This window comes from Mandrillus leucophaeus, unplaced genomic scaffold (assembly GCF_000951045.1).
Source record: "Mandrillus leucophaeus isolate KB7577 unplaced genomic scaffold, Mleu.le_1.0 Scaffold222, whole genome shotgun sequence".
Lineage (NCBI taxonomy): Eukaryota > Metazoa > Chordata > Mammalia > Primates > Cercopithecidae > Mandrillus > Mandrillus leucophaeus.
In genome coordinates, this window is record NW_012102277.1 from 2,894,092 (window position 1) to 2,920,174 (window position 26,083).

Genomic DNA, 26,083 nt, shown 5'->3' on the forward strand with positions numbered 1-26,083 from the left:
TTTTTGTGAGGCAGAATCTTGCTCTGTCGCCTAGGCTGGAATGCAGTGGCGCCATCTTGACTCACTGCAACCTCCTCCTGGGTTCAAGCGATTCTCCTGCCTCAACCTCTCGAATAGCTGGGACTATAGGCGCATGCCACCACACCCAGCTAATTTTTGTATTTTTAGTAGGGATGAGGTTTCACCATGTTGGCCAGGATGTTCTCTATCTCTTGACCTTGTGATCCGCCCACCTCGGCCTCCCAAAGTGCAGGATTATAGATGTGAGCCACCGTGCCCGACCTGTAAAGTTTTTTAATGTCTGAGAAGTGTTCCATCAAATGCATATGCTGTAAATATTTAAATTGCCTATGGGATGGCAAGTTAGGTATTTTCCAGTTATTTTCCTACTCTATAGTGTTACTGTGAATGGCTTTTTGTGCAAATATTATACATACTGCTGCCTGTTTGTGCAAGTGTTCTCTAGGGTAGATTACTGGAAGTAGGATTGCAGGCTCAAAGAGTAAAAGGGCAGGTGTATTTTTTATGCTGGTACCTCCTACAAGTTTGAACATCTCACATATCTACCAGTCGTGGAAGATGGTGCAAATTTTCTTATACCAAGCTCAGGGGAACCCAGTTGTCCACCATTTCCAGGATCTTTCTGTCCGAGATTTTCTTCTTAATCCCTTGTTCCTCCTCCCCTGCAGGCCCTAAAAGATAGCAAGGTGGTGGAGATCGTTGACGAGAAAGTTCGTAGGAGGGAAGAACCAGAAAAGTGGCCTCTTCCTGGTCCCCCAATAGTGGATTATTCACAGACTGATTTCTCCCAGCTTCTCAACTGCCCTGAATTTGTCCCCCGTCAGCACTACCAAAAGGAGACAGGTAGGTACCTGCTGGCATGAGGATTGCACTTGTCCTCTGGGCAACAGTCCTTCTCAGGGCTGGCAAAAGGAGGAGGACTGGAGGGATGAGGACTTCACCTTTCCACCCTTTAGAGTCAGCACCTGGCTCTCCTCGTGCAGTCACCCCAGTGCCAACCAAAACAGAGGAGGTCAGCAACCTAAAGACACTACCCAAGGGCTTGTCTGCCAGCCTGCCTGACCTGGATTCCGAGAACTGGATTGAAGTGAAGAAGAGGCCTCGGCCGTCCCCAGCACGGCCCAAGGTGGGTGAGGCCTTGTCCTTTGCCTTGGTTTTAGCACTCTGAGCTAGGGTGCTTGAAGGGGATAACACATGGGCACAGCACTCTAGCTCTGAGGGGCCAGCAGGAAATCTCAGTAGTTCAGGATCATAGTGTGAGCTGAAGTTACCAGTAGTGGCTGCAGAAAGGTTGATTTGGCCTGTTTCCATTTCCTGTAGGGAACCATCCTTTAAGGCACCCTACTGTGTGAGTTCCTCAGTGACATTTTTCATAAGGGATCATGCAGCATCTGGCAGCGATGTTTCAGGCTTCTTGATTCTTGGCTCTTCTTTTTGCTCCATCTAAATTTCTGGGGCTACATTTTCAGTGTCTTTTCCCTGAGTATTTCCCCACTGTCACATATGTAAGCCCCTTAGGTCCTCAGAAGAAGGAAGGGAGAGGGAGCAGATGCATAGCCCAAATATGGAGTTAGTCTACACAGGTCTGCTGCACTAATGGCAAGGTGAGCTTGGGAAGCCTGTTTTATACCTCAGGGCTTCAGTTTTCCCATCTTCAGATGAAAGGAAGGAGAGGGTAGAATATTCTAGAAATAGTTTATATACATAAACAGATGAAGTTCACTGTTAAAGAAGTATTACAATCTCTAACTCGAATTACTACTTCCTTTTTAAGTGCTGAATTTTTCTCCACATACCTGCTCATCCTCACACACTTTAGAGACCTCTGGCCTGGGGCTTGTGAGGAGACTTCAGAATTGACCTTGAACTTTGGGTCTATGGAATTCTATACTCCCTTATCTATTTTCCCACAGTGACTACCTCTCATCTCCTTTCTCTCGCCTGCCTGTTCATACGCAGAATTGCCCACAGTTGTGGCTTCAGCCCTTAAAAAGTGTTGGAGATCCAGCCAGAGACATGAGGAGAAAGGTAGTAAGTAGATAAGGGTCTTACAAAGTCCAGGCCTACAAAGTTTTCTTTGAAACAGGGGTCAGACTTAGTTCCCATTCCAGAATTAGAGCCACTACTCCGACCTGGTCTATCTTAAACCTTAAAAAAAGGTAGGTTTAGATTTTTTGTAGGAAGCCCTTGGCACAGCAGGGAATCTACTTTTGAATAAATACTGTGAGTTTAGACAAATGCTTCTCTCTCAGCATCCCATATTCAGTCTATCAAAACAAATAGTTTCTCTTTGCTGAAGGCACCTTGTTTTTTCTTGCCTTTGGAACAATGGTGTTCTTTCTGCCTAGCATACTCTGTCCCTATCTTCATCTGGTTTACTTATGTTCATCCTGTGGTAGTCACTTCTTGAAGGAGGCCTTCCCTAACCATTCTTAGTCACAGTTGACTAAGCTCCTTTCACTGTGTGCTTCCACAAACCTGCTTATAGCCTTTACCATACCACAATGCACTTGGCTGTTTGGTTGACCTTCTCCCACTGAGCTCCCTAAGTAACAGGGACCTTGTCTTATTATTCTGCTTTTAGGTTTTTCATACAAAGCTTAGGACTAATGGGTATTCCCTCATTTATTATATAATTGAACATCTGCTATTACCAGATCCCCATCTAGCTACTGGAGTATATAATGGAAAGCAAGGCAACTGTGGATCATGGAGCTTTCAGTTCATTGTGAGATTTTGAGTAGATGGATAAAAGGATGAATCAACCCCATGAACTACTGTGTGTCCACTCCTAGGCTAGGTGCTATGTAGGATACAAAGGTAAATGAGAGCACAGTTCCTGCCTATAGAGAATTCATCATCTAGTTGTTTGTGCATGACTGTGATATGAGCTGTGAGTGGAGGAACCTGGACTTCTATGAGACATCCTTTATCATAGTCATAAAGCTGACTCCCAGGATGACACTTGTGACCTGCTGGTGTTACCGGGTCTTGAACAGTCTCATGCTGAGGGGCTGGAGCCTCCCTCTCATGGAATAGCTACAGAATCTGGGCCAAGGACCTCTGGTGATTCCTTTTCCCCTTCGTCTGTCCTATTTTAGAAGTCAGAGGAGCCCAGATTTGCCCACCTGACCTCTCTGCCTCAGCAGCTGCCCTCCCAGCAGCTGATGTCCAAGGATCAGGATGAGCAAGAGGAACTGGATTTTCTGTTTGACGAGGAGATGGAGCAGATGGATGGGCGGAAGAACACCTTCACCGCCTGGTCTGATGAGGAATCGGACTATGAGATTGATGACAGGGATGTCAACAAGATCCTCATTGTCACCCAGACACCACATTACATGCGCCGGCACCCAGGGGGGGACCGCACAGGCAACCACACCTCGCGTGCTAAGATGAGCGCCGAGCTGGCCAAGGTCATTAATGATGGCCTCTTCTACTATGAGCAGGACCTGTGGGCTGAGAAGTTTGAACCTGAGTATTCCCAGATCAAGGTGAGGCTTGGACATAGCAGTGAGTGTGGAGCCTGGGGTGCCTGTAGTGTACAGAGAAGAGGAAGATTGATTAGCTGTGCAACTTGAGGCAGGTCTTTATAATTCAGAGTCTCAGAATTTTTATATATGGGAAGGGGATGATGACTGGTATCTAGCGTGGGCATTAGGAGTGAGGGGTGATGTTTAAACACTGCAAACTCTTCAGGTGAGGCAGGAGTGATTATTATCCTACCTGTGGATCCATAGTTAATATTATGAAAGTTGGCTAGACACTTTTGTGGGGAATAGAATAAAGGGTTAGATTGTTATTTCTAGTCTTAAATATTTAGGCGTCTAAAAATTTAGAAGCCTTTTAAGAAGCTTGTGTTGAGTATGGAAAATGGAGAAGAGATAGGTCTTTTGAAAAATTGCTGCTGCCTGGAAACAGTCAAAACATCTTTGTTGTAGGATTTTACAGAGTAGGTATGTTTGGTGGTAGGTTGTCCTAGGGTGGGCCCGTGTAACAAGTAGCAGTGCATTTACTGGAAGTAAGGAGGAAGGAGAGTTGCCCAGCCACTGTGTGATAAGGCAGTAGCAGAAAGAGAGATGGGGAAACACTGGAGCTTTCAAGGGAGAGTCTGTAGTGAGTTCCTGAGGAACTCCTGTAAGCCTGACCTCAGTGTTACTACAGGGAGGGCAGGGCAAGTACTGTCTTTTTCTGGGCTAGCACACTTGTGCCAAGGTACCTGGGGTGAGGAGTGGTGACTGGGCATCTGAGAGCCTGGGGACCAGAATTCCATGTATGTTGATGTGGGAGCTGCCCTCTCCAACTTCCTGCCAGTCTTGATTCCTTAAACAGGCTGGAACGGCTTCCTTACTTACATCTTTCCCCACCCATCTCATAACCTCTGCAGCAAGAAGTCGAGAACTTCAAAAAAGTCAATATGATCAGCCGGGAGCAGTTTGACACACTGACCCCTGAACCCCCTGTGGATCCCAACCAGGAAGTTCCTCCTGGGCCACCTCGGTTCCAGCAAGGTGAGAAGCAGACACCTGAGATCCTGACATGGGTGAGAGGGTCTGGAGCCCTTGGACTAGGGGCTATCCAGGGGTGGATGCTACAGGCCTTTCCTTGCTTCCTGACTCCTCTCTGTGCCACTGCAGTTCCCACGGATGCCCTGGCCAACAAGTTGTTTGGTGCTCCTGAGCCCTCCACCATCGCCCGCTCTCTACCAACCACTGTCCCAGAGTCACCAAACTACCGCAACACCAGGACCCCCCGTACTCCCCGGACACCACAGCTCAAAGACTCAAGCCAGACATCACGGTTTTACCCAGTAGTGAAAGAAGGACGGACACTGGATGCCAAGGTGAGGCATTTCTGTCAGGCTGCTCAGAGTCTTGGGCCTTCTTGATTGCATTCCAGTGCTTTGCTTCTCTCCTTTGCCTTGTCTGAGCCAAGGAAGTGGCAAATCCTTTACCTGCTCTCTGTTCTGAGGCTGGTGGGCTTGCCAAGCCTAGGATTAGGTGGCCACATCTGCAAAATATACTGGGTGTGGGAGTGGTGGCCCCATGTAGATAAGGCCTAAGGAGGATTGACCAGGTATGAGTCCTTGGGCAAATCACTTCATTCCCAAACCTTGATTTCTTCACCTGTTTGAAATAGGCATACCAGTTCCTAGCTCACCACTGTGAACATTATAAGAGAATGAATATGAAAATGCTATTGTAAAATGTGAGAGATCATGCCCATCTTAGTCCTACAAGTGCTTGATGCTCCTCAGAGTTGTAGGAGTACAAATAGTAACAAACCCTGGGTTAACCTTTGCAGATGCCTCGAAAAAGAAAGACAAGACACAGTTCAAACCCACCCTTGGAGAGCCATGTGGGCTGGGTGATGGATTCCCGTGAGCACAGGCCCCGTACTGCTTCCATCAGGTACCTGGGGCAGTGGGGGAAGAGTGATCAGGCTGCCTGTGGGATGGGTGGGCAAGCATGAAATTGACTGGACCAAGAAGATTGGTCTGAAAATTAAAGGGACCCTCATTTAAGAGATTTTCAAAAAAGCAGTGGTGTGGAAAGCTCAGCCCAGGACCTGGGAACGAGGTGGAAAGCTCAGCCCAGGACCTGGGAATGAGGTGGAGGCTTTTTTCCTAAAGCAGTGGTGTGGCAGTCACATGAGACCATATTTTCATACATGCAGAGAGAAAATCTCTCTAAATTGGTTTCCAAGCCTGGATGTCTACTTTCTATCTGAGGAAGGATAGCCAGGTAGTTGAATAAACAGATTTCTGGGAGTCTCTCTGAGCCTACTGTGTCTGGGGAGGCTACCTGAAAAGTTTTAAAAATTAAAAAAATATATATTTATTGGCCCCAACCTATATCTACTGACCCTGCTTCTTGGGGTAGGACCCATGCTCTTTATTTATTTATTTCAGTAAGATGGCCCCAGTATGTGTTTCCTGTTTCCCAAAGCAAGCTTTGAGAGCCACCTACCTATGCTGTCTACTCCCTGCAAAGATGGCACAGACTGCAAATAGGCATGCTTTTGAAGAAAATAACAATTGATCTTTGAACAACGAAGGGCCTGGGGTGCCCACCCCGCACACAGTTGAAAATCCGTGTATAACTTTTCACTCTCCAAAAGCCTGCTGTTAACCAGAAGCCTTACCAATAACATATAGTGAATTAGCACATGTTTTGCATATTATACGTATTACATACTGTATTCTTACAATAAACTGAAGAAAAAATGTTACTAAGAAAACCACAAGGGAACAACAGACACTGGGGCCTACTTGGGGGTGGGGAGAGGGAGGAGAGTGGGTGCAATTTACCTACGTAACAAACGTACACACATACCTCTGAGCCTAAAATAAAAGTTAAAGTCATAAGAGAAAATGTTTACTGTTCAGTAAGTGGAAGTGGAATCATCATAAAGGTCTTCATCCTCGTGGTCTTCACGTTGAGCAGGCTGAGAAGGAGGGGTTGGTCTTGCTGTCTCAAGAGTGGCAAAGGTGGAAGAAATCTGCGTATAAGTGGATCCATGCATTTCAAACCCATGTTGTTCAAGACTTCACTATAGATGGGTTGACCCGTGATGGCTCATTAAGGAAGGTTAAATGCTCAAAAGTTAATAAATGGTTAAAAGCTCAAGTTTTATCATTGGACACGTTTCTGCCATTAAATAGTCTTATGACCCTGAATGAGTCTCCTAATCTCTGTAAGCCTCAGTATCCTCTGTAAAACCCTCTGAGAGTTATGCAGAGTTAATCAGTCCCATGGATATAAGTTAAAGACCTGTAACTGGGCCTCCCTGTTTGATACTCTGTGAGAGGGTGGATCTTGGCTGACAGAACGAATCAGAGGGACCCCTCCTAACCTTATGGTGGGGCTGCTGTGGGGTACCTGGTGACAGTATTTTTTGTGGTTTCTGTAGCTCCAGCCCCTCAGAAGGGACGCCTACAGTTGGCAGCTATGGCTGTACCCCTCAGTCATTGCCCAAGTTCCAACATCCTTCCCATGAACTGCTCAAGGAAAATGGCTTCACACAACACGTCTACCATAAGTATCGTAGGCGCTGCCTTAATGGTAAGAAGTGAGGGGGGCAGGGGACGATCCTCTGGGCCCCTTATTTAGACCCAGAGTGTAAGGGTTGGGGGATATGGGGATAGTTGACTTTTTTCTCAGACTTCAGAGCAAAAAAAGATGTGACATTATAGCGAGAAGGACTGAAGTTAGACTTGGGCCAGGTAGTTTTAAGCTGTAGGAAGCTAGGGGAATATGGCACTCACAACATTTGTGTTCCTTGATCTTCCTCTATTATTAAAACTGTCAATTAAGTATTTCTGTATCTCTGACAAGACTACTGACTCAGCCATTGTCAGGTCTAGTCCACTGTCCATCACAAAAGGGTATGTAAGAGGTGGCATATGCTCTCTAGAACAAAGGTTGCCAAATTGTAGTTTGTGAGTCAAATCCAGCCAGTAGTCTGTTTTCATATGGCTTTGGAGCTAAGGACAGTTTTTACATTTTTAAGGGGTTGTAAGAAAAAAAGATTTGTGACAGAGACTATATGTCATCTATAAAGCCTGAAATATTTGTTCTCTGTCCCTTTACAGAAGTAGTTTGCTGATCCCCCCTGCAGATGATAGTGTAAGGAAAGAGCCTGTCTAGATGCTCTTGTCTGTCCCCCCTCTTTTAGCATTCTGATTGATTGGTTTTGTGCATCTTTACAGCCAACCTATCTTGTCACCTGTAGTTACTACTCATTCATCTCCTTTCATTCAACAAAACATGGCTGCTAAATTCTTGATTCATCCACTTCACTTCTCTCTTTCCTACTTTGTGTGTAATAACAGCTTTATTGTGATATAATTTACATATGATGCAACATACCTAAAGTATGCAATGTAATAGCTCTAAGTATATTCATATAGTTGTGTGCCCATCACCAGAATCAATTTTAGAACATTTTCATTACCCCCCAAAATGCTATGCCCCTTACCACTCATACTCATTATACATGCAAACTACTCCCCACCCCCAAAATCCTACCAGTCCTATGAAACTACTAATCTACTTTCTGCCTCTAAGGATTTGCCTATTCTGGACACTTCACATAAATTATACTGTATGTAGTCCTTTGTTACTGGCTTCTTCCCCTTAGTATATTTGGTATACTGACAAATACACAGCAAGGTTCATGTCATAGCATGCAGCAGTACTTTATTCTTTTTATTGCCAAATTGTATTCCATCATATGGATGTATCACATTTTGTGTATCCATTCATCAGTTGTTTGGCATTTGGGTTGTTTCTACTTTTTGTCTATTGTGAATAATGCTACTGGGCATATTCACATACGGGTTTCCCGTAGACATAGCTTCTCCTTTATTTTGGATGAAAGAGTATTATTTCTGGGTCATGGGGTAACCATGTTTAACCCTTTGACAAAATTAAACACTGTTTTCCAAAGTGGAAATTTTGGAATTTTATATTGAAATATAAATTTTTATATTGAAACATAAAATTTTCATTTTATATTTCTAAAAGCAGTATGTGAGGCTTCTGGTTTTTCACATCCTTCCAACACTTGTTATTGTTTGTCTATTTTTATTTACTTTTATTAATATTTATTTTTGAGACAGGATTTTGCTCTGTCACCCAGGCTGGAATGCAGTGACTCAATTATAGTTCACTGCAGTCTCGAATTACTGGACTCAAGCAATCCTCCTGCCTCAGCCTCCTGAGTAGCTGGGACTACAGGCATGTGCTACCATACCTATCTAATTACTGAAAGTTTTCTGTAGAGACAGCGGTCTCACTATGTTGACCACGGTGGTCTTGAACTCCTGGCCTTACGCAGTCCTCCCTCCTCAGCCTCACAAAGTGCTGGAATTACAGACGTGAGCAACCTTGCCCAGCCAAGATCCTTTTTTAACTGGATTGTTTTCCTAATTATTAAGTTGTAGGAATTCCTTTATCAGATACATAATTTGCAAATATTTTCTCTGATTCTATGGGTTATCTTTTCACTTTTTTGATGCGCAAAAATTTTTCATTTTAATGATACTCGTTTTCTGTTTTGTTGCTTGTGCTTTTGGTGTTGTGTATTTTTTGATATTACTGTTATGTACTTGTGAATATTGTAGGACTCTTTAGGTAAATTTGGTAATGAGCCAAATACAGTTTGTTAGAATTTCCAGACAATTTGTTCATGCCTTGTCTTGTCTCGATGGCACTTGAAAGCAGTACCAGTTGAGGTGAAGAGCTAGACTGCCAGCCTGGTTCAGAAGCTGCTGCCACCTGCTTCTGGAAAAGTACAGGCCCAGCTCCCAGCATCAGGGCCTGTTGCAGAGTGGTTAGTGCTCAATAAACATCTGCTGAATGACTGAGTGGCAGATGATGAGTGAGGGAATTTGGAGGTACAAGAGAAAGGACCAAGTCTTAAGTTCCAGAATCCTTTGTCCCTGAAGCAAGGGCAGCCTGAACCTGAGACATGTCTTTCCTCCTTTCCCATCAGAGCGGAAACGCTTGGGCATTGGCCAGTCTCAGGAGATGAACACACTCTTCCGCTTCTGGTCCTTCTTCCTCCGAGATCACTTCAACAAAAAGATGTATGAGGAGTTCAAGCAGCTGGCTCTGGAGGACGCCAAAGAAGGCTACAGGTGAGCAGGTTTGGGGTGGGGGACTTTGGCTGGTGCTTAGGGATGGTATGGGATCCCTAGTTGGTCTGCTTCCAGAACTGTAGTTGGAAATTCCTTGCATGTGTATTTTCATTCATATACTTGATGAAAAATTTGTTTTTAAATGAGCAGTGTATTCACATGGTTCAAATTTCAAACAGTTTAAAAGGTTATGTAATGAAGAGTCATCTCATCCCTGTCGCCCACCCATCTGGTGTCTTGGCAACCAGTATTAGAATCTTGTGGGTCCTTTATAAAGGACCCTGTGTAAGTAAGTAGGTATCTGTGTAATCTTCCATGCCACTACCATTCCTTTTGTTTACATAAAAGCTGGCCTATGTTATAATATTTTCTGCACCTTGCGTTTGTTTTTGTTTAATACTATATTTTGGAGATCATTCTATATCTGTACATAATTAACTTTTCTTGTTCTTTTTTTATAGGCTGTAACATGGTCTTATACTATATGGATGTACCATGATTTATTTAGTCAGTCTGCTATTAATAGATACTTAGGTTGTTTCCAATATTTTGCTATTAAAAAAATCTTAAGAGTCCTTTTTTCCTGGCTGGGTGGCTCACGCCTATAATCCCTGCACTTTGGGAGGCCAAGGCAGAAGGATCACTTGAGCCCAGCCTGGGCTCAAGTGATCGTTCTGCCATAGCAAGACCCTGTATCTGTTAAATTAAGAAAAAAAAAAAAAAAAGACCTCCCCATGCCCCCACCTCTTCCCTGATTTTCAGTGTAAAATGTGCTGTCTGTAAACTACTTGAAAAAAGACAAGTTTGGAAAAGCTGATGAAAACATCCATCATTCCAGAGACAGCAAGTGTTATTCTGCCATTAAGCTTCCTAGTTTCTTCTTGGCATATTTAATGTATTTAGCTCACCCTGTAAAGTTTGTGCTCTTCCAGACTTTGTATGCATGTGTAGTTGTATAATATACCTATTTGTTTACAAAAATGGACTCACGGGATCATTCTACGTCTAACACGCTCAAACATGTCTTTTCCATTTGATAATATATTGTAAGCATTCTTCAGTATCCTTAAGTATACATTTATACTATTAATTTCTAATAGCTTTTATTACCCTATTGTGTAGATTTACTATGATTTTTCTTGCATCTCTCTTCGTTGACATTTGTATTTTGCTTAATAATGCTGCTGTAAACAGTTTTGTACATCTGTTAAGATCTAAATCTGGGCTGGGTGCGGTGGCTCATACCTTTAATCCCAGCACTTTGGTAGGGCGACGCAGGCGGATCACTCGAGGTCAGGAGTTTGGGACCAGCCTGGCCAACATGGTGAAGCCCCGTCTCTACTAAAAATACAAAAATTAGCTGGGTGTGGTGGCACATGCCTGTAGTCCCAGCTACATGGAAAGCTGAGCCAGGAGAATGGCTTGAACCCGGGAGGCAGAGGTTGCAGTGAGTCAAGATCGTGCCACTGCACTCCAGCCTGGGTGACCGAGCAATACTTTGTGTCAAAAAAACAAAAGATCTAAGTCTGCAGTTTTGGCCATTTCCTTGGCATGTATCTTTTTTTTGGAGACGAGTCTCACTCTGTCGCCCAGGCTGGAGTACAGTGGCACAATCTTGGCTCACTTGCAACCTCCGCCTCCCGGATTCAAGCGATTCTTCTGCCTCAGCCTCCCTAGTAGCTGAGATTACAGGCACCCACCACCACATCTGCTAATTTTTGTATTTTAGTAGAGATGGGGTTTCACCATGTTGGCCGGGCTGGTCTCGAACTCCGGTCCTCAAGTGATCCGAGTGCCTTGGCCTCCCAAAGTGCTGGGATTATAGACGTGAGCCACTGTGCCTGGCTGCATGTGTTCCTTGAAGTGAAATTTCTGAGTCAGATAAATGAACAGACCTACTAATTGGCATGGTTAAATGGCTTTGCAGAGTTCTTATACCAGAGATTGGCCAACTTCTTCTGGAAAGAGTCAGTAAATACTTTAGGCTTTGTTGGCCATAAGGTCTTTGTCGTAACTACTCAACTCCGTTCACTCTGTTACTGTAGCAGAAAGCAACCACAGACATTTCGTAAAAGAATAGGAGTAAACAAATGTCAGTGGCAGGGGGCTGTGTTCGTTGACCCCAGGAAAGCTCTGAACATTTTATGCTGGACCCACTTAGACTAGCATTCTTAAAGCGTATATGCTGTTTTTTCAATACAGAAATAACACATTGTTTAAACTGTTTCATAGTTCGTCTGTTATACAGGCACATTTCCCATTTTACAGATGAAGAAACTGTGCCCTGATTTCACTGACTTGTGTTCTGCAGATATGGTTTGGAGTGCCTTTTTCGATACTACAGTTATGGCCTGGAAAAGAAGTTCCGGCTGGACATATTCAAGGATTTTCAGGAGGAAACGGTGAAGGACTATGAAGCTGGTAAGAGCCAGAGTTGGATCTGAGTGAGGCTTGGTCGTGTAGGCCTCCTCTTCCCCAGTTCTACCTGGGTCTTTCTGTGTTTACACAACACCTCCCTCTCCTCTGAGCGTCTTTATCCTCAGCAGCTCAGCTTTTATGTACCTCTCCCTACAGGCCAACTGTATGGGCTGGAGAAGTTCTGGGCCTTCTTGAAATATTCCAAAGCCAAAAATTTGGACATTGACCCCAAACTGCAAGAATACCTCGGCAAATTCCGACGTCTTGAAGACTTCCGAGTAGATGTAAGTGAAACTCTTTCTCTCACCCTACTTGTCCTGGAAAGAAAACTGGACCAGGAATCAGGATACTTGGATTCTGGTCCAGCTGTGCCCCTAGCCGAGGAACCCCTCTCCCTGCTTCCCACAATTTGGGCTTTAGTTTTTTTCACCTTTAAAATGGAGAGTGGCCAATGAAGGCTAGTTGGAGATAGTTGTATGGTTGCTCCTGCTTTCCCCTTCTGTGGTACCATCATGATGCTCTCTCTCTTCTGTCTCACCACCCTGCTTGCTATTGTGCCCAAGTTAGCCACTACTAGTTGGTCAGGATGGGTATCCAAGATACACACATTTGTTCTTTTTGGAAAAGGCCAATTCCAACCCCAGTTTATAAATTAATGCCCAGGTCTCTATGTTCTTGGAGCAGCACCTCAACGGTGACATCCAGTGGCAGGGCTGGGTTATTACTGCTGGGTATATCAAGGGAAGATGGAGTGATTTAATTGATTCAGCAGATACTGATTGGATGTCTCTGTGCTCAGTGCTTTGGAGATAAGGGAAAGAGACTCAGTTTTTCCTTCTGAGAGTTTATAATGTAGTAGAGATGTCTGTTTGTCTTATTCCCTTCAAACCTTTTAGCAAAAGGGCAAATGTAAGTAAATGACAATACTAGCCCTTACATTTTGTATTAGTCTGTTCTCACTCTGCTAATAAAGACCTACCCGAGACTGGGTAATTTATAAGGGAAAGAGGTTTAATTGACTCACAGTTCTGCAGGGCTGGGGAGGCCTCAGGAAACTTAAAATCTTGGCGAAAGGGGAAACACATACATCCTTCTTCACATGGTGGCAGCAAGGAGAAGTGTAGAGCAAAGAGGGGTAAAAGCCCACCCCCCTTTTTTTTTGAGATAGAGTCTTGCTCTGTCACCCAGGCTGGAGTGCAGTGGCACGATCTCGGCTCACTGCAACCTCTGCCTCCTGGGTTCAAGTGATTCTCCTGCTTTAGCCTCCTGAGTAGCTGGAATTACAGGCACACACCACCACGCCCGGCTAATTTTTGTATTTTTGGTAGAGATGGGGGTTTCACCATGTTGGCCAGGCTGGTCTCGAACTCCTGACCTCGTGATCCACCCACCTCGGCCTCCCAAAGTGCTGGGATTACAGGTGTGAGCCACTGCGCCCGGCCCAAAAGCCCCTTATAAAACCATCAGATCTTGTGAGAACTCACTCATTATCATGAGAACAAGATGGGGGAAACTGCCCCCATGATGCAATTATCTCCACCTGTTTTCTCACACAACATGTGGGGATTATGGGAACTACTATTCAAGATCTAGATTTGGGTGGAGACACAGCCAAACCATATCACATTTATTATTTTAAAACTGCCATTTATTGGGTGTTTATTATGTACCAGTTACTTTATGTTGACCTTATTTAATTCTTATGTGGTGATGCAGACAGGACTTATTAGACAGGTTAACTGAGGTTTGTGGCCATCCAGTGACATAATGGCAGAACCACTCAGGTCTCTCAATATAAAGACAAACCTGTTTTCTTTCATTCTTAAGCATTTCCACCCTTGGGGAGGAGAAGGAAGGGGAGCAGGGTACAAGTTACAAAGAACCCTTGTGATAAGTAGACCTATTAGGGTGGAACAAGGACTCAGTTTTGGTTACCAAAATGGGAAGGAAACATCTGTCTTCGGGGTTATAGGACCTTTGTTAGTGCTAAGGCCAGGCTAGAGCGTGGTCTGAGTCTTAGTTCAGGATCCTCTGGACATTGAAGAGAATGAGGTGATCCTCAGAAGGATCTGGGCCTTCTGAGCTGAGACATCGCAGCATACTGCGTGCCACATTCCACATTTCTGAGCAAGAGATCCCTTCTTGGAAGGGAAGCAGAAATGAGGTTGGCTAAAAGCCTGGCCTTTTGGGGCAGATAGACCTAAATTTTATCTTTATCAGTTACCAGCTGTGAGACCCTGGGGAAGTTACTTTTTCTGCTTCAGTTTTCTCATCTATAAAATCGGATGTCCATGGGTCCACATCAAAGGGTGATGCTGACTCCATGAGAGAATGTGCATAAAACAGCACAAGGTGTGGCATGGAGAAACACTTAATAACTGATAATTTATTTTTAAGGTTAAACCCATTCATTATCTATATTTGGAGGTAGAAAGTAGGAAGTGTCTAGACGGGCCTGGCAAGGAAGAGGGCGTAGATAGTGCCTCCGATCACCTGTGACTCCTTCCTCTGTTGCAGCCCCCCATGGGTGAGGAGGGCAACCACAAGCGACACTCAGTGGTAGCAGGAGGTGGCGGCGGTGAGGGCAGGAAGCGGTGCCCCTCCCAGTCTTCCAGCAGGTCTGCTGCCGTGATCAGCCAACCCCCTACACCACCCACCGGCCAGCCCGTCCGGGAAGATGCCAAATGGACAAGCCAGCACTCGAACACACAGACTTTGGGAAAGTGAAAAGCTCCTTAGCCCTGGGGCTTGAGGGGGGAAAGGGGTAGGGTGGGTAAGAGTCCATGGGGGTGCCCAGTCCCAGGAGAGGGGACAATGAAGGGACAGGCCTGGAGTTACTAGGACAGGCCTTTGTGCTGAGTAGCAATGTGTACACCATTTGGGCTATCAGAGGTACCCCTGGGCAGGAGCCTCTACATCCCCTTCCCCCTCCTCTCTCCATGACTCTTGACGTCCTAGCTTCTTCTAAGGGGGGAGGGAAAGGGGGGAAATTTTTATATATATATATACATATATATATATCAAGTTTTAAATTATTGATAGTTCATCTGGATTACCAAAATCACTCTGCAGCCCTGCCCGCGGCTAGTAGGCTGCAACCCTGGTCCCCACCCCTAACCTCCTCCTGCTCCCCCTCAAGCCAACTATGCAGCCCACAAGAAGGCCCTGCGGGCCCCCCATTGCCCAGCACTGTCCCATAGAAGGCTCTGGCGGCACCTCTGGGCCCCAGGAGCATCAGCCCCTTGATCATCTGGGGTTTGTCATCACCATGTTTTCTCCCTGCTGTCCCCACCATGCCCTTCTGCCATCTTCTGGGAGAAGGAAACCAAAGGATCTAAAACTGGGGTTTGGGGGAAGGTTTCAGCCTCTCCCCACTCCCTTTGCCCCACACCCTTTACTCCCCAGCCCAGAGAGACGCTGCTTTTACCAGGAAAGACTATTGAAAGATGATTTATTTTATTTTTCTCTGACCTTTCCATCCTCGAGAAAATGGGGAAAAAAAAAAAAGACAAAAATCAACCATAAAAGACCAAAAAAAAAAAAAAAAAAAAAAAATCAGATAAACCCCCACCTAATCCACAGAAAGTGATGTCTTTCTCCTCCCCTTGGAATTTTTGTTTTGTTTTTGGAAATAATATTTTTTTAAAAGTTGCCGTATTGTGAAGCGGGAATCTGAAATACCCAAATGCCTGTTTTCCTCGGTGGAGTCAACCCGAAGAGCTCCCACCTTCTCTGGATGTGCCTGGGCTTGGACTGGCTAGAATCTTTCTCTGGACTGTTGCATGTACAGTGCCTCCATCCTGGAGGCAAGAGAGTTGGGAGTGGCTCGAATCAGAGCCGTGCCCAAGATATCCCTGCTGTTGCATCGTTTGAAGCTGACGTCCTGTGTCTGTACACTGCTGCCACTGTTGTGTCCTCGCTCTGCTTGCTGTTGCCTCACGCCAGGCCCCGGCCTGCCGTGACACCCTTCATCCTACCCTTGGAACCCCAAGGCCAAGTTTGCTTCAAACTGTTGGAGAACAGAGTTGGCCTGCATCTGGAACACACTTGTCCTCAGCTTGACCGTCTCCCCACACCCCAGAGTGGAAAGGTGAACACCTGCAGCTGAGGCTTGGAAACATTTCTTGTGTTGCCCTGAAAAATCTGAGAGACCTCAGGGAGGCTCTGTCTCTCTTAAAAGGTGGAGAAAGATGCCATTCTCTTCCTAAGGTCTGGTGGAGTCTCCCCATCTTCCATACCCTTCTGCAAGCCATCTATCTCTGCTCACTCTCCAATTGACCCGCCTGGGAACAAGGGATGAGGAGGAGTTGGGGGCTGGGGGGAATCCTGCCAGTTGGTGAAGCCCTGTGGCAGGAAGGTATATGTGGACATAGAGTATACCTGATTCTCTTCTTCAGCCACTTGACTGTTTGGGTTGGGCTGTGAATGACAATGGAATGGCTGGAGTCTGCTGTTGTCAGAAGGCAGGGAGGGTGATGAAGGACTGACCCACATGGACTGGGATGTATGTCGGGTATGGGCATGACTGCACACTCACTCTCGGTGGGATCTGGGCAACATGGAGGAGTTTATGGTCCTGTTGCTTACTGCAATGTCTTTGGCCCTCCTTTTCAACTGGTTCCTCTGTTGGGCCCAAAGGTTGGGAGTAGGAGACAGTATCCCGGGCTGACAAGGCCTTGCCCTTTACCTTGGGCACCTTGTTAATTTTTAGCCTGTGCCCTTCCCCACCTTTGCCTTCCCAGTGGTTGGTATGTGGGAAGCCCATCTCAGTTCTGTGACTTCATGTCTCAAACCAAGGATGAGCGTCTGGTCTCTGCTATGATGGTGGTATCTGAGGCCTTTCCCTGCCCAGTCTGGTGCCTGCCCCACATTGTACCAGACACTGGATTCCTGGATCTCCTTCTCCTTTCCTTTCTTTCCTTCAGGTCACGCAGCCCTGTACTGTATCCAGCACCACAGAAACCTCAGTGTTTTTCGTCTGCTGGTTTGGGGCACAAGGAAGCCTTAGGGTATGGGGAAAGGCTGTTATTACTTAGAGTTTACTCCCAGGCCAGGGGGCTGCCATCTTTTTCACAGACATCCCTGAAAGGAAGCCCCTTTGGGGCAGGGAGGCAAGGACTTCATCTCAACATAGGCTGGTGGTTGGTAGGGGAGCTTTTTCTTTTTTTTCTTTTCTTTCCTTTTTTTGGGGGTAACATGTTAGGAGTTAATGTTGCAAAGAGTAGTTTACATCTTCACTTTCTGAAGACACTTGAATTTAGGACCGATGTATCTGTGACAAGCATGCCAGAAGTGGCAGGGGCCATCAGGGCTAACCACTTCACACCCACCATCCTCCCATGGGGATCCAAGACCTGAGATAAAGCAACAGCCTGCCCAGATCCCTCTGTTCATCCTATCCCTTCCAAGGTTGGTCCATGCCAACATAACCTCTGGGCATCAGACATCAGCAGGTCTGCATGCCTCAGCCCTGTTAAGGGGAAGGTTTCTCTTTCGCCCTCTTCCTGCACCTGGGAGCAAAGGCACTACCAGTAGAGAAGGGCCATCCAGCCCTGCCCCAGCCTGGACCCCTGGGGCTCAGATAGAGGTGCTGAGCCCCTATGTCAAAGTTGTTAAATGTTTTTGTTTTGTTCCATTGTAGCTCTTTTTTTTTTTTTTTTCCCTTTCCTGGTGATTGATTTTACAAAAGAAAGTAAGCTGCTTAGAAGGCCCTGGAAGGGAAGTGAGGAGGAGGGACAAGGAAGATGACTAGTTACGGAGGGTGAGGGTTGTTTTTTTGCCAAAAAAGCCCGGGTAGAGTGATCTGAATTATCTGGCACCCTCCTGAATGGAACCCCAGAGTACCTCCTGTGTGGAAGGGTCCCTGGATTTTCCCTAACACCCACCCTCTCCCCCTTCAGCCATGCTGATGGCAGAGAAGATAAGAACTTGGAGCCCATTTCTCACTGGAGAGGAAAACTTGTCATCTGGCTTTGCGGAGAAGGTTCCACCTTACGCTCGTAGTACATTATCTTTACTATGTGCTAGGATATCATATTTAAAAGGACAAAAAAAAATGTAAAATACTTGAATGAGCTTGTATTATAACATTAATATTATTGAGAGTATCTGCTTTCCAGGCTGAAGTGATTCATTCATTATTCTAGTCCTGCTTTAGTCCTTTGTAATTTGTGGTAATTATGCTTTTCTTTTTAATACAAAAAAAATGTATAAAAATAAACACTTGAAAAGGCAAAATACCGGCTGGTCTTCCATCTAGGGTACTGTTATTTGGTGTGAAGAATGGGTTTCTGGTAGGGTTCCCCCAGATCCGGAGGAACCCTGCACTTAGTGTGCACATGAAACCTCAGCAGGGGCTCTGCCATTGGGCTTTGAGGAGTCTGCCTAAGGCAGGGGCTTCTACAAGCCTTGAATTCATGTCTACCCTGTGTCTTAAGTGAGACGTGACAGTCATAGCCAGTGCCACAAAACAGTCCAGCATAATGCCAGGATTTCAGTGCACTTGTCAGCTTCCAAGTTTTCCATCCCCTGGCTGTGGCCTGCATTGTATTGAGACAGCCAAGAAGAAAAAGGTTGATGAGGCTCCTTATGGAGGGTTGCCACAACCCCTCTATGAACAGACTTTTCCCCAGGGTGAAGGAGGAATGATCCAGCACCGTGTGGCCGTACGGAATCCTGGTCAGCCCCTGAACCCTGAGATGTGATGCTGGGGAGGGATGGAACAATGAGTCCCCCATTCCCTGTGTAAATTACAAAACTAAAAATCGGGCATGGCTTTACGTGTTCATCTGACAACTGTCTCCCATACCTGACGGGAAAATGGTTTTTCTAGAGAGTTACTTTTCACTGTTCTTGAGGTGGGCAGGTGCTTCAGTACCACCAGTGACCTCCACAGGCCAAAGGAAAGTTTAGGAGATAGTGTCCAGGGCTGATGCAGACTGGTCCTTTGAGAACAGAAAGATGAATTAATTGAACCTTACTTTCACACATCATTAGGAATGCTCACGGAAGCTTAATTTTACAGCCTGCGCTTCCACATGTTTTGTCTGAAGTATTAGAAGTCTGGTAGTAAACACCCCCATCTAAAAAAAACCAAAACAATCCACCGGAATTCATGAAGACCAGTTTATTTTACATGCTTGCTTTCACGTTCTTTACTGGGAATTTAAGGCCTTTTTTCAGCCTTAACTTGTATACCAACCTCAAGGATTTTGTTTGATATAGAAAAGGACAGGGCTGGGCCCTTCTGCCAAGGACTGATCACCTGCCTTCCAAAAGGAAGAGGGAATAATGACAGCCTTTTGTCTTTCTAGGCCCCTTACAGTACCTCAAAATCTGAAGGCCTTAAAGGGAAAAAAAAAGCATATCTGTTCTTTCTCCTTATCTCCTACCCTTCTCTTTAAGCATACTGAAGATGGACTTTTTTCCAAATGTTTATTTGTAGGAAGAGGTGATGGGTGCAGGCCAGCAGCTGAGAACTTACAGCTTTGATGCACCAGGAGCTGTATTCAAGCTGAGGGCACAAGCCTCCTAGGGAGGGAGCAAGGTCCACCAAGGCCAGAGACAGGCAGGCGAGACTGGAAAGCCAGGGAGATGCTGTCTGGTAAGTGCTTAGCTGGCCTATTGGGCAAGTTCTCTGGGGTTCTAGAGCTGATAGGAAGAAGGAGTTCATTTTGATAGTCCTGCCTGGAGACTTGGACCTATCTGATGATAAGGTATTTTATAAAGCTACAGTGGATGTTTTTCTTAAGAGAACTGAAAGTTGGAAAAGGTGCAAATATATATAAGAATTTAGTAAAATGATAATGGTGGTCTTTCAAATCAAAGAGTGATCTTTAAATTGTTCTTGGGAACCACAGGGTTTCTGGCCATGTCTGGCAGCTGAGGGGAGGCCAGGATGGGGACTTCAACCCAAGCAGCTGTGGTTTTTGCTTTTGATAAGGTTCCTGCTAAAAATCATTTTGAATAAACGTTGCTGAGAAAGTGGTAAAGCATTCGGGGCAGAAAGGATTTTGCCCTTTGCTCCGCCATGTTTTTCCAGGCTCTTTCTTCAGGGAGAAAGAGGGTTCTAACCTCTGGTCCTCATTCAGATGGGCTAATTAGGGGTCTCGGGTGTCCCCAAAGGGCAGCAATTTTGATCCTTCCCCTTGTGGGTAAAAGGGATTTTCACAGTTTCTCAGCAGTTGGTTTTTGGTTTCCACATAAGGCTAAAGTTTGGTCTGTACCTCTTTGCTTTTAATCCAGGGAGGAGCTCCTGGATTTCCCCGCCCCCCCACAGAGGGAGACCTTTTGTTTGCAGTGTGCCGGAGTTAAAATGGGGCCTTTACCACTCCCTCAGTGTTTGGTGTGTGTATGTTTGTGTGTGTGTTGGGTGAAGTGGCGACTGGCATCTGGTATGCCGTGAATTGAGACCTATAACGGTTTGCCAGGGTGTCTTGGCCCTCGCCTGAGGTAGGGTATGTGAAAGCCTTTTGGGGCAGGAAGGGGTAAAGCAATACCTGGCCCTCCCACCCCCTGGTCCCAGAAGAAGCTCTCCCTGGAGCCAGGCAGCCTCCAGTCCCCCTCCTTTCAGCTTTGTCATTTTCTGCATCCTGCCCAGGCCACAAAGGAGTTATCTGGGGCTGAACCCCTCTCCTTCCACAGCAGAGGACCAGGGGTCTCCTCCCTCTGACCAGCCTCCAGTCTGGGGAGCTGTGTTTTCTTTTTTCTTAAGCTAACTCCTGATCCCATTGAGGGACATCAAGGGCAGTAGTTTGGAGGAAGCCTCATCCTTAGCCCTGCTTTTCTGGGAAGCCCACCTTCCCTCTACCCTGGTGGTACCATCATTTGGGATGTGGCCGAAGGAGGCAAATTGTTAGGAGCAATCAGGAAGCCGCATCTGTATCCCATGGCTGAGGGACAGCCAGGATGACACTTAGGCTCTCTCTCACTGCATCCTCTTTGGGGAGTCTGGGATGCTCTCAGAGAGCGGGGTGAAGCCCAGCAGGAGGACATGTCTCTCGTAGGCCTTGGTCTGCTTGAACATGATGTCAGTCCCATGGAGGTGGTCCAGCACACCCAGCACACCATAGCACTGGTTGAACCTAGAAGAAAGAAGACGGTGCTGCAGTGCCAATGCTGGAGGCCTCTGTGCAGATCCCATTTCATTTGTGCCAGCCTCACACATTTCTCAGCCCTCCTACCCCACACCTGTCACAACCATCCTGACCGTCTGCATCAGAATAAGCTGGGGAGTTGCTACAAATGCACCTTCTGGGGGGCACTCCAAACCTGCAATTTGCAGTATCTGCAGTCTTCCTTTGAAAAGCTTGCTGTGTGATTCTCATGCCCACTGTCTGACGATCTCTAGCAGAACTAGGCTTCTTCGGGCATGAGATCACCAGCATCAAAATCCCCTGGAACACTTACTAAAATGCAGGTGTCCAGGCCCTGCTCCCCTAGATACCTTAGTTCAGCATATTTGGAGTGGAATCCAAGAGCCTAAATTTCAAACAAGCATCTCAGGTGATTCTGGTATAGGAGGTCTGCAGACTACACTTGAAAAAGTCTGGGGCTTTCAGACAATATATGACTTCCTTGTGATTGCATGCAGGAGTTTTATGCATATGTGTACTTTTCTAAAGAGAATGTCCAGAGCTTATTCAAAGGGCCCAGAGCCCAAATAAAGGTTTAAAATCCCCAGTTGGAGGAGGATCCAATTTCAGAAGGAAAAGAGTAAGGTCATCCCAGTGTGGTTATTATTTTCCTGACCATCAGACCTCTTCCCCAACTAGCACTCACGTGTAAACTGAGACACCAGTGTCTGCTATCAGAAGCTTAAGGAGGAAGGGTGATGGTTATTGCCCAGGGACCCATTGTGGGGAGAAGGTCCTTACTTGAGATGGTGGTAGTCGTGGAATTCAGGCGAAGGCAGGAAAGGAAGGTGGTAGCCACAGTGGGAGATGGTGGTGATGATGAGGGCCAAGGAAAACCACATGGTGATGGAGGACAAGTGGGAGCCCATTACTAATGGGCCCACTATCGCAGGTAGCATGTTGGAGACCTGCAAGGGGAGGGATGATTGAAGGCAGGGCCCAGGGAGATGAAGGGACTTAGTTGGGTGTACACTTAGCCCCAAGGTGGTACCAGAGGCAAACTTCATTGACCCAGATCTGGAGAAGGTGAGAATTTCAGGACTTTGATTTGTTGAAGGCATTCACCTTTGTAACTTGGGACAAATTACGCAGTTTGAGCCTCAATTTTCTTGTTAGCAAAAGTAAGATTAAAAAGGTTGTTGGAGGAGCCAGGTGTGGTGGTTCATGCCTGTAATCCCAGCAATTTGGGAGGCAGAGGTGGGAGGATTGCTTGAGGTCAGAGGTTCCAGCCAGCCTGGGCAAAATAGCAGGATCCTGACTCTACAAAAAATTTAAAAATTAGCCAGATGTGGCCGGGTGCGGTGGCTCACTCCTATAATCCCAGAATTTTGGGAGGCCAAGGCGGGTGGATCATGAGGTCAGGAGTTTAAGACCAGCCTGACCAATGTGGTGAAACCCTGTCTCTACTAAAAATACAAAAATTAGCCAGGCATGGTGGCACACGCCTGTAATCCCAGCTACTCGGCAGGCTGAGACAGGAGAATCGCTTGAACCCAGGAGGCGGGGGGTTACAGTGAGCCGAGATCACGCCATTGCGCTCCAGCCTAGATGACACAGTGAGACTCTATCTATAAAAAAAAAAAAAAAAAAAAAAAAGCCAGATGTAGTGGTATACACCTGTGGTCTCAGCTATTTGGAAGACTGAAGCTAAAGGATCACATGCGCCCAGGAGTTGGAGGCTGCAGTGAGCTATGATCACACCATTGCACTCCAACCTGGGTGACAGAGCAAGACCCTGTCTCAAAAAGAAAAAAAAAAAAAGTTGTTGGGATGATTAAATGAGACAACTGTGTTAGGCACTTAACATAGCCTGGCATATGGAAGGCTGACAATAAATGGTAGCTATTTTTAAATGGGAAGTAAAAGGGCCGGTGTGGTCTAAGTTCTCTGCAGAAGAGCTTCAGGAAGGTGGTTAGGGCCGTCTGCCCTTTGCTATGGGGAGAGTAGAGCTCTACTCACCACATGCTCTATAGGATGGGCATAGAGAGAGATCACGCCAATGGGAGCTGTCCACTCATGGTGTTTCTTGTGGATTTTCTTGTAGAATGTTGGGTGGTGAAGGAGCCTGGGAAAATAGTTAATAGTTAATAACCTGCTGATTCCTCTTTCTCCCTCCCCGACCAGTCCATGAGAAGCCAAAAATAGGAACTAGGGGTTACATCCATGGAGCAAAGTTAAAAACACCCAGACCTGCTTCAAATTTCAACCCCAGCCCTTATACTGCATAGTTTGGGAGTGGGTTGCTTTGCCCCTCTACCCCAGTTGTATTTGCTATAAAATGGGATGCTGCCCAGAAAGGATTGAATAAGGAAATGGATGGGAAGCGCCCTGGCTCCCACACAATCGGAGAGGCCTTTTCTCTTCTGGACATTCATTCCTCACTTGTCCCAAGTTGTCAGTTATGAGACAACTGTTAGTCTTCCTGTTAACTGTTTAATGGGAGACTTGAGGCCAGGGAGTATTTTATTGGCCTACACTCAATTCAGAAGCCTGTTTCCTTTTATTTTTTTTTCTTTGAGACAAGGTCTTGCTCTGTCGCCCAGGCTGGAGTGCAATGGTGTGATCACAGCTCACTACAGCCTTGACCTCCCGGGCTCATGTGATCCTCCCACCTCAATCTCCCGAGTAGCCGGGACTACAAGTACACACCACCATGCCTGGCTAATTTTTTTAAATTTTTTTTTGTAGAGACGGGGTCTCCTGACATTCCCCAGGCTAGTCTCAAACTCTTGGGCTCAAGTGATCCGCCCACCTCAGCCTCCCAAAGTGCCAGGATTACAAGCGTGAGTCACTGCACCTGGCCTCAGTTTCCTTGTTGATCAGTGAGCCCTAGACAGGGTGAGGAGACAGCTGTGCCTCAGGCAGGGACTGCTCACCGGTGTGAATAGTAGAACAAGACTTCCTCGATCAGCGTGAAGATGGCCAGCTCCAGGAGGAACCAGTGGAAGGTGGGTAGCTCACGGCGGCAGGGGTCTCCCCACCATTTGAGAAAGGGATAGAGGAAGACCACCATGGGGAAAGATACCATGCACTGGTTGAAAAGAACTGTGCGGATAGACTGGCGCAGTTTCACAGGATCCACCTGCCCAAGGGAAGGGAGGAGATGGACAAGATGTGAGAAGTAGGCTCCACCGTGACCTGCTTACAGGAGGCCCTCACTCCGGTTGGATTCTGGGAGAGATGTTGGGACACAGCCAGTAGCTCCTGACTGCAACCCAGCTCCGGGCCTGGAAACGTTGCAGAATAAGGCCCTGGCTGCTAGGCAGGTGAGTAATACCCCTGTCCTTGGAAACTTCAGCAGCCTTCAGTCTGTGCTGGAACCTGCCTTCTTCCTAGTTCTGCACATTCTCACCACTGCCCTCCCCATTTCTCTGGCCAGGCCCCATGTATTTACAGGTAACTTGGGTAGCCTCCATGGTGCTTGGAGTAGGCTGTGACTTTCTGAGTGACACCCCATTTCAGCCGTTTAGCCCCTCTTTGTCAGAGAACCTTGTCCATGATTGGATGCAGAGATCAAGGTCATCTGCCTCCTCACATGGTCCAGCCTCATTGCAGTAGGCCCAGAGCAAAGAAGCAGGTAAGCCAAGGAGCTGCTTATTCAGCTTCTTGACCAACTTCCTGGTTTTCAGAGTGACGCTGTGAAGATGGGGGCCTGCCCAAACATTTCCACCACGGTCCACTGTACAGAGCTGGCCCCAAGTGTCCAAACTCCATTTGGCCTCAATACTACATCCAGTATTTTCCCCCAGAATCAGCAACTCTTTGACCCTTCCTTTTGTTAGATCTCTGGGGCTCCAGGGAACAGTCCTGTGACCATAGAAAGTTCCTGGATCCTGATGAACTTGTTTGGTTAGAAAGGATTTCTCCAAGTACCCTCTGTGAGCTGGTGGGATTTCTGCCCCAAAGCGAGACGGGCTCAGAACGGTCCCCAGCTTGAGGCCTGCCTCTTCCTCCAGCCTTTCCAGGCACTGCATGCATTAACTGATTTCAGAATTCACTCTTTGTTTACTTCCATCCCATTGTGAGACCAGGTCTCGCCAGCCTGTTGTGAGAGGACATGTTAGGTGAGGCCATTACACTTTCTGGAAACCTTGACCCAGAGGTGGGGTATCACATGTGTCTATTCATTTGTTTATTTAACTGATATTTATTGAGCACCCACTATGTAGCACTCAGTGTTCTGGGTGTTGAAAATAAAGCAATGAGCAAAACAAAGATTCCTGCCCCCATGGAATTTATATTCCAGTGAGAAAGGTAGACTAAACACAACAAATATAAAAACATATATATCAGGCTAGGCATGGTGGTTCACACCTGTAATCCCAGCACTTTGGGAGGTGGAGGTGGGAGGATCACTTGAGGCCAGGAATTTGAGAGCAGCCTTGGCAACATAACGAAACCCCATCAGATTTTTTTTAAAAAGCTGGGTGTGGTGGTGTGCACCTGTTGTCCCAGCTATTCAGGAAGCTGGGGTGGAAGGATCATGTGAGTCCAGGAGTTTAAGGCACTCCAGCCTGCATGAGAGGGTGAGACCCAATCTCTTGGTGGGGGGGGGGCGGGAAAAGGCCAGAGGCTGTGGTTTACGCCTGTAATCCCAACACTTTGGGAAGCCAAGGTGGGCAGATCATGAGGTCAGGAAATTGAGACCATCCTGGCTAACACGGTGAAACCTCATCTCTACTAAAAATACAAAAATTTAGCTGGGCATGGTGGCATGTGCTTGTAGTCCCAGCTACTTGGGAGGCTGAGGCAGGAGAATCACTTGAACCCGGGAGGCGTAGGTTGTAGTGAGCCACTGAGATTGTGCCACTGCACCCCAGCCTCAGTGACAGACCAAGACTTCGTCTCAAAAAAAAAAAAAAAAAAA

The 26,083-nt window shown here is 46.5% G+C and overlaps 2 protein-coding genes across 4 annotated transcripts in view; one reads left to right on the forward strand and one right to left on the reverse strand.

Annotated features, from left to right (window-relative positions):
• LARP1 (La ribonucleoprotein domain family, member 1) overlaps nucleotides 1-18,319 on the forward strand; it is a 121,843-nt gene extending 103,524 nt beyond the window's left edge. The window contains exons 9-19 of the mRNA XM_011981249.1: nucleotides 690-864; nucleotides 978-1,147; nucleotides 3,123-3,515; nucleotides 4,409-4,532; nucleotides 4,659-4,864; nucleotides 5,326-5,432; nucleotides 6,934-7,085; nucleotides 9,520-9,664; nucleotides 11,976-12,085; nucleotides 12,239-12,366; nucleotides 14,600-18,319. Of these exons, the coding sequence (XP_011836639.1) occupies nucleotides 690-864; nucleotides 978-1,147; nucleotides 3,123-3,515; nucleotides 4,409-4,532; nucleotides 4,659-4,864; nucleotides 5,326-5,432; nucleotides 6,934-7,085; nucleotides 9,520-9,664; nucleotides 11,976-12,085; nucleotides 12,239-12,366; nucleotides 14,600-14,809 (1,920 nt within the window). The 3' untranslated portion in view covers nucleotides 14,810-18,319. The remainder of the gene's footprint in view (nucleotides 1-689; nucleotides 865-977; nucleotides 1,148-3,122; nucleotides 3,516-4,408; nucleotides 4,533-4,658; nucleotides 4,865-5,325; nucleotides 5,433-6,933; nucleotides 7,086-9,519; nucleotides 9,665-11,975; nucleotides 12,086-12,238; nucleotides 12,367-14,599) is intronic.
• An 874-nt stretch (nucleotides 18,320-19,193) lies between these two features.
• Nucleotides 19,194-26,083, reverse strand: part of FAXDC2 (fatty acid hydroxylase domain containing 2) — a 34,719-nt gene continuing 27,829 nt past the window's right edge. For all 3 annotated transcript variants that reach the window (XM_011981252.1, XM_011981253.1, XM_011981251.1), the window contains 4 exons: nucleotides 24,093-24,298; nucleotides 23,176-23,281; nucleotides 21,958-22,124; nucleotides 19,194-21,165 (listed from right to left, as the gene is read on the reverse strand). In XM_011981252.1, coding sequence (XP_011836642.1) covers nucleotides 21,009-21,165; nucleotides 21,958-22,124; nucleotides 23,176-23,281; nucleotides 24,093-24,298 — 636 coding nt within the window. In that variant the 3' untranslated portion in view covers nucleotides 19,194-21,008. The remainder of the gene's footprint in view (nucleotides 21,166-21,957; nucleotides 22,125-23,175; nucleotides 23,282-24,092; nucleotides 24,299-26,083) is intronic.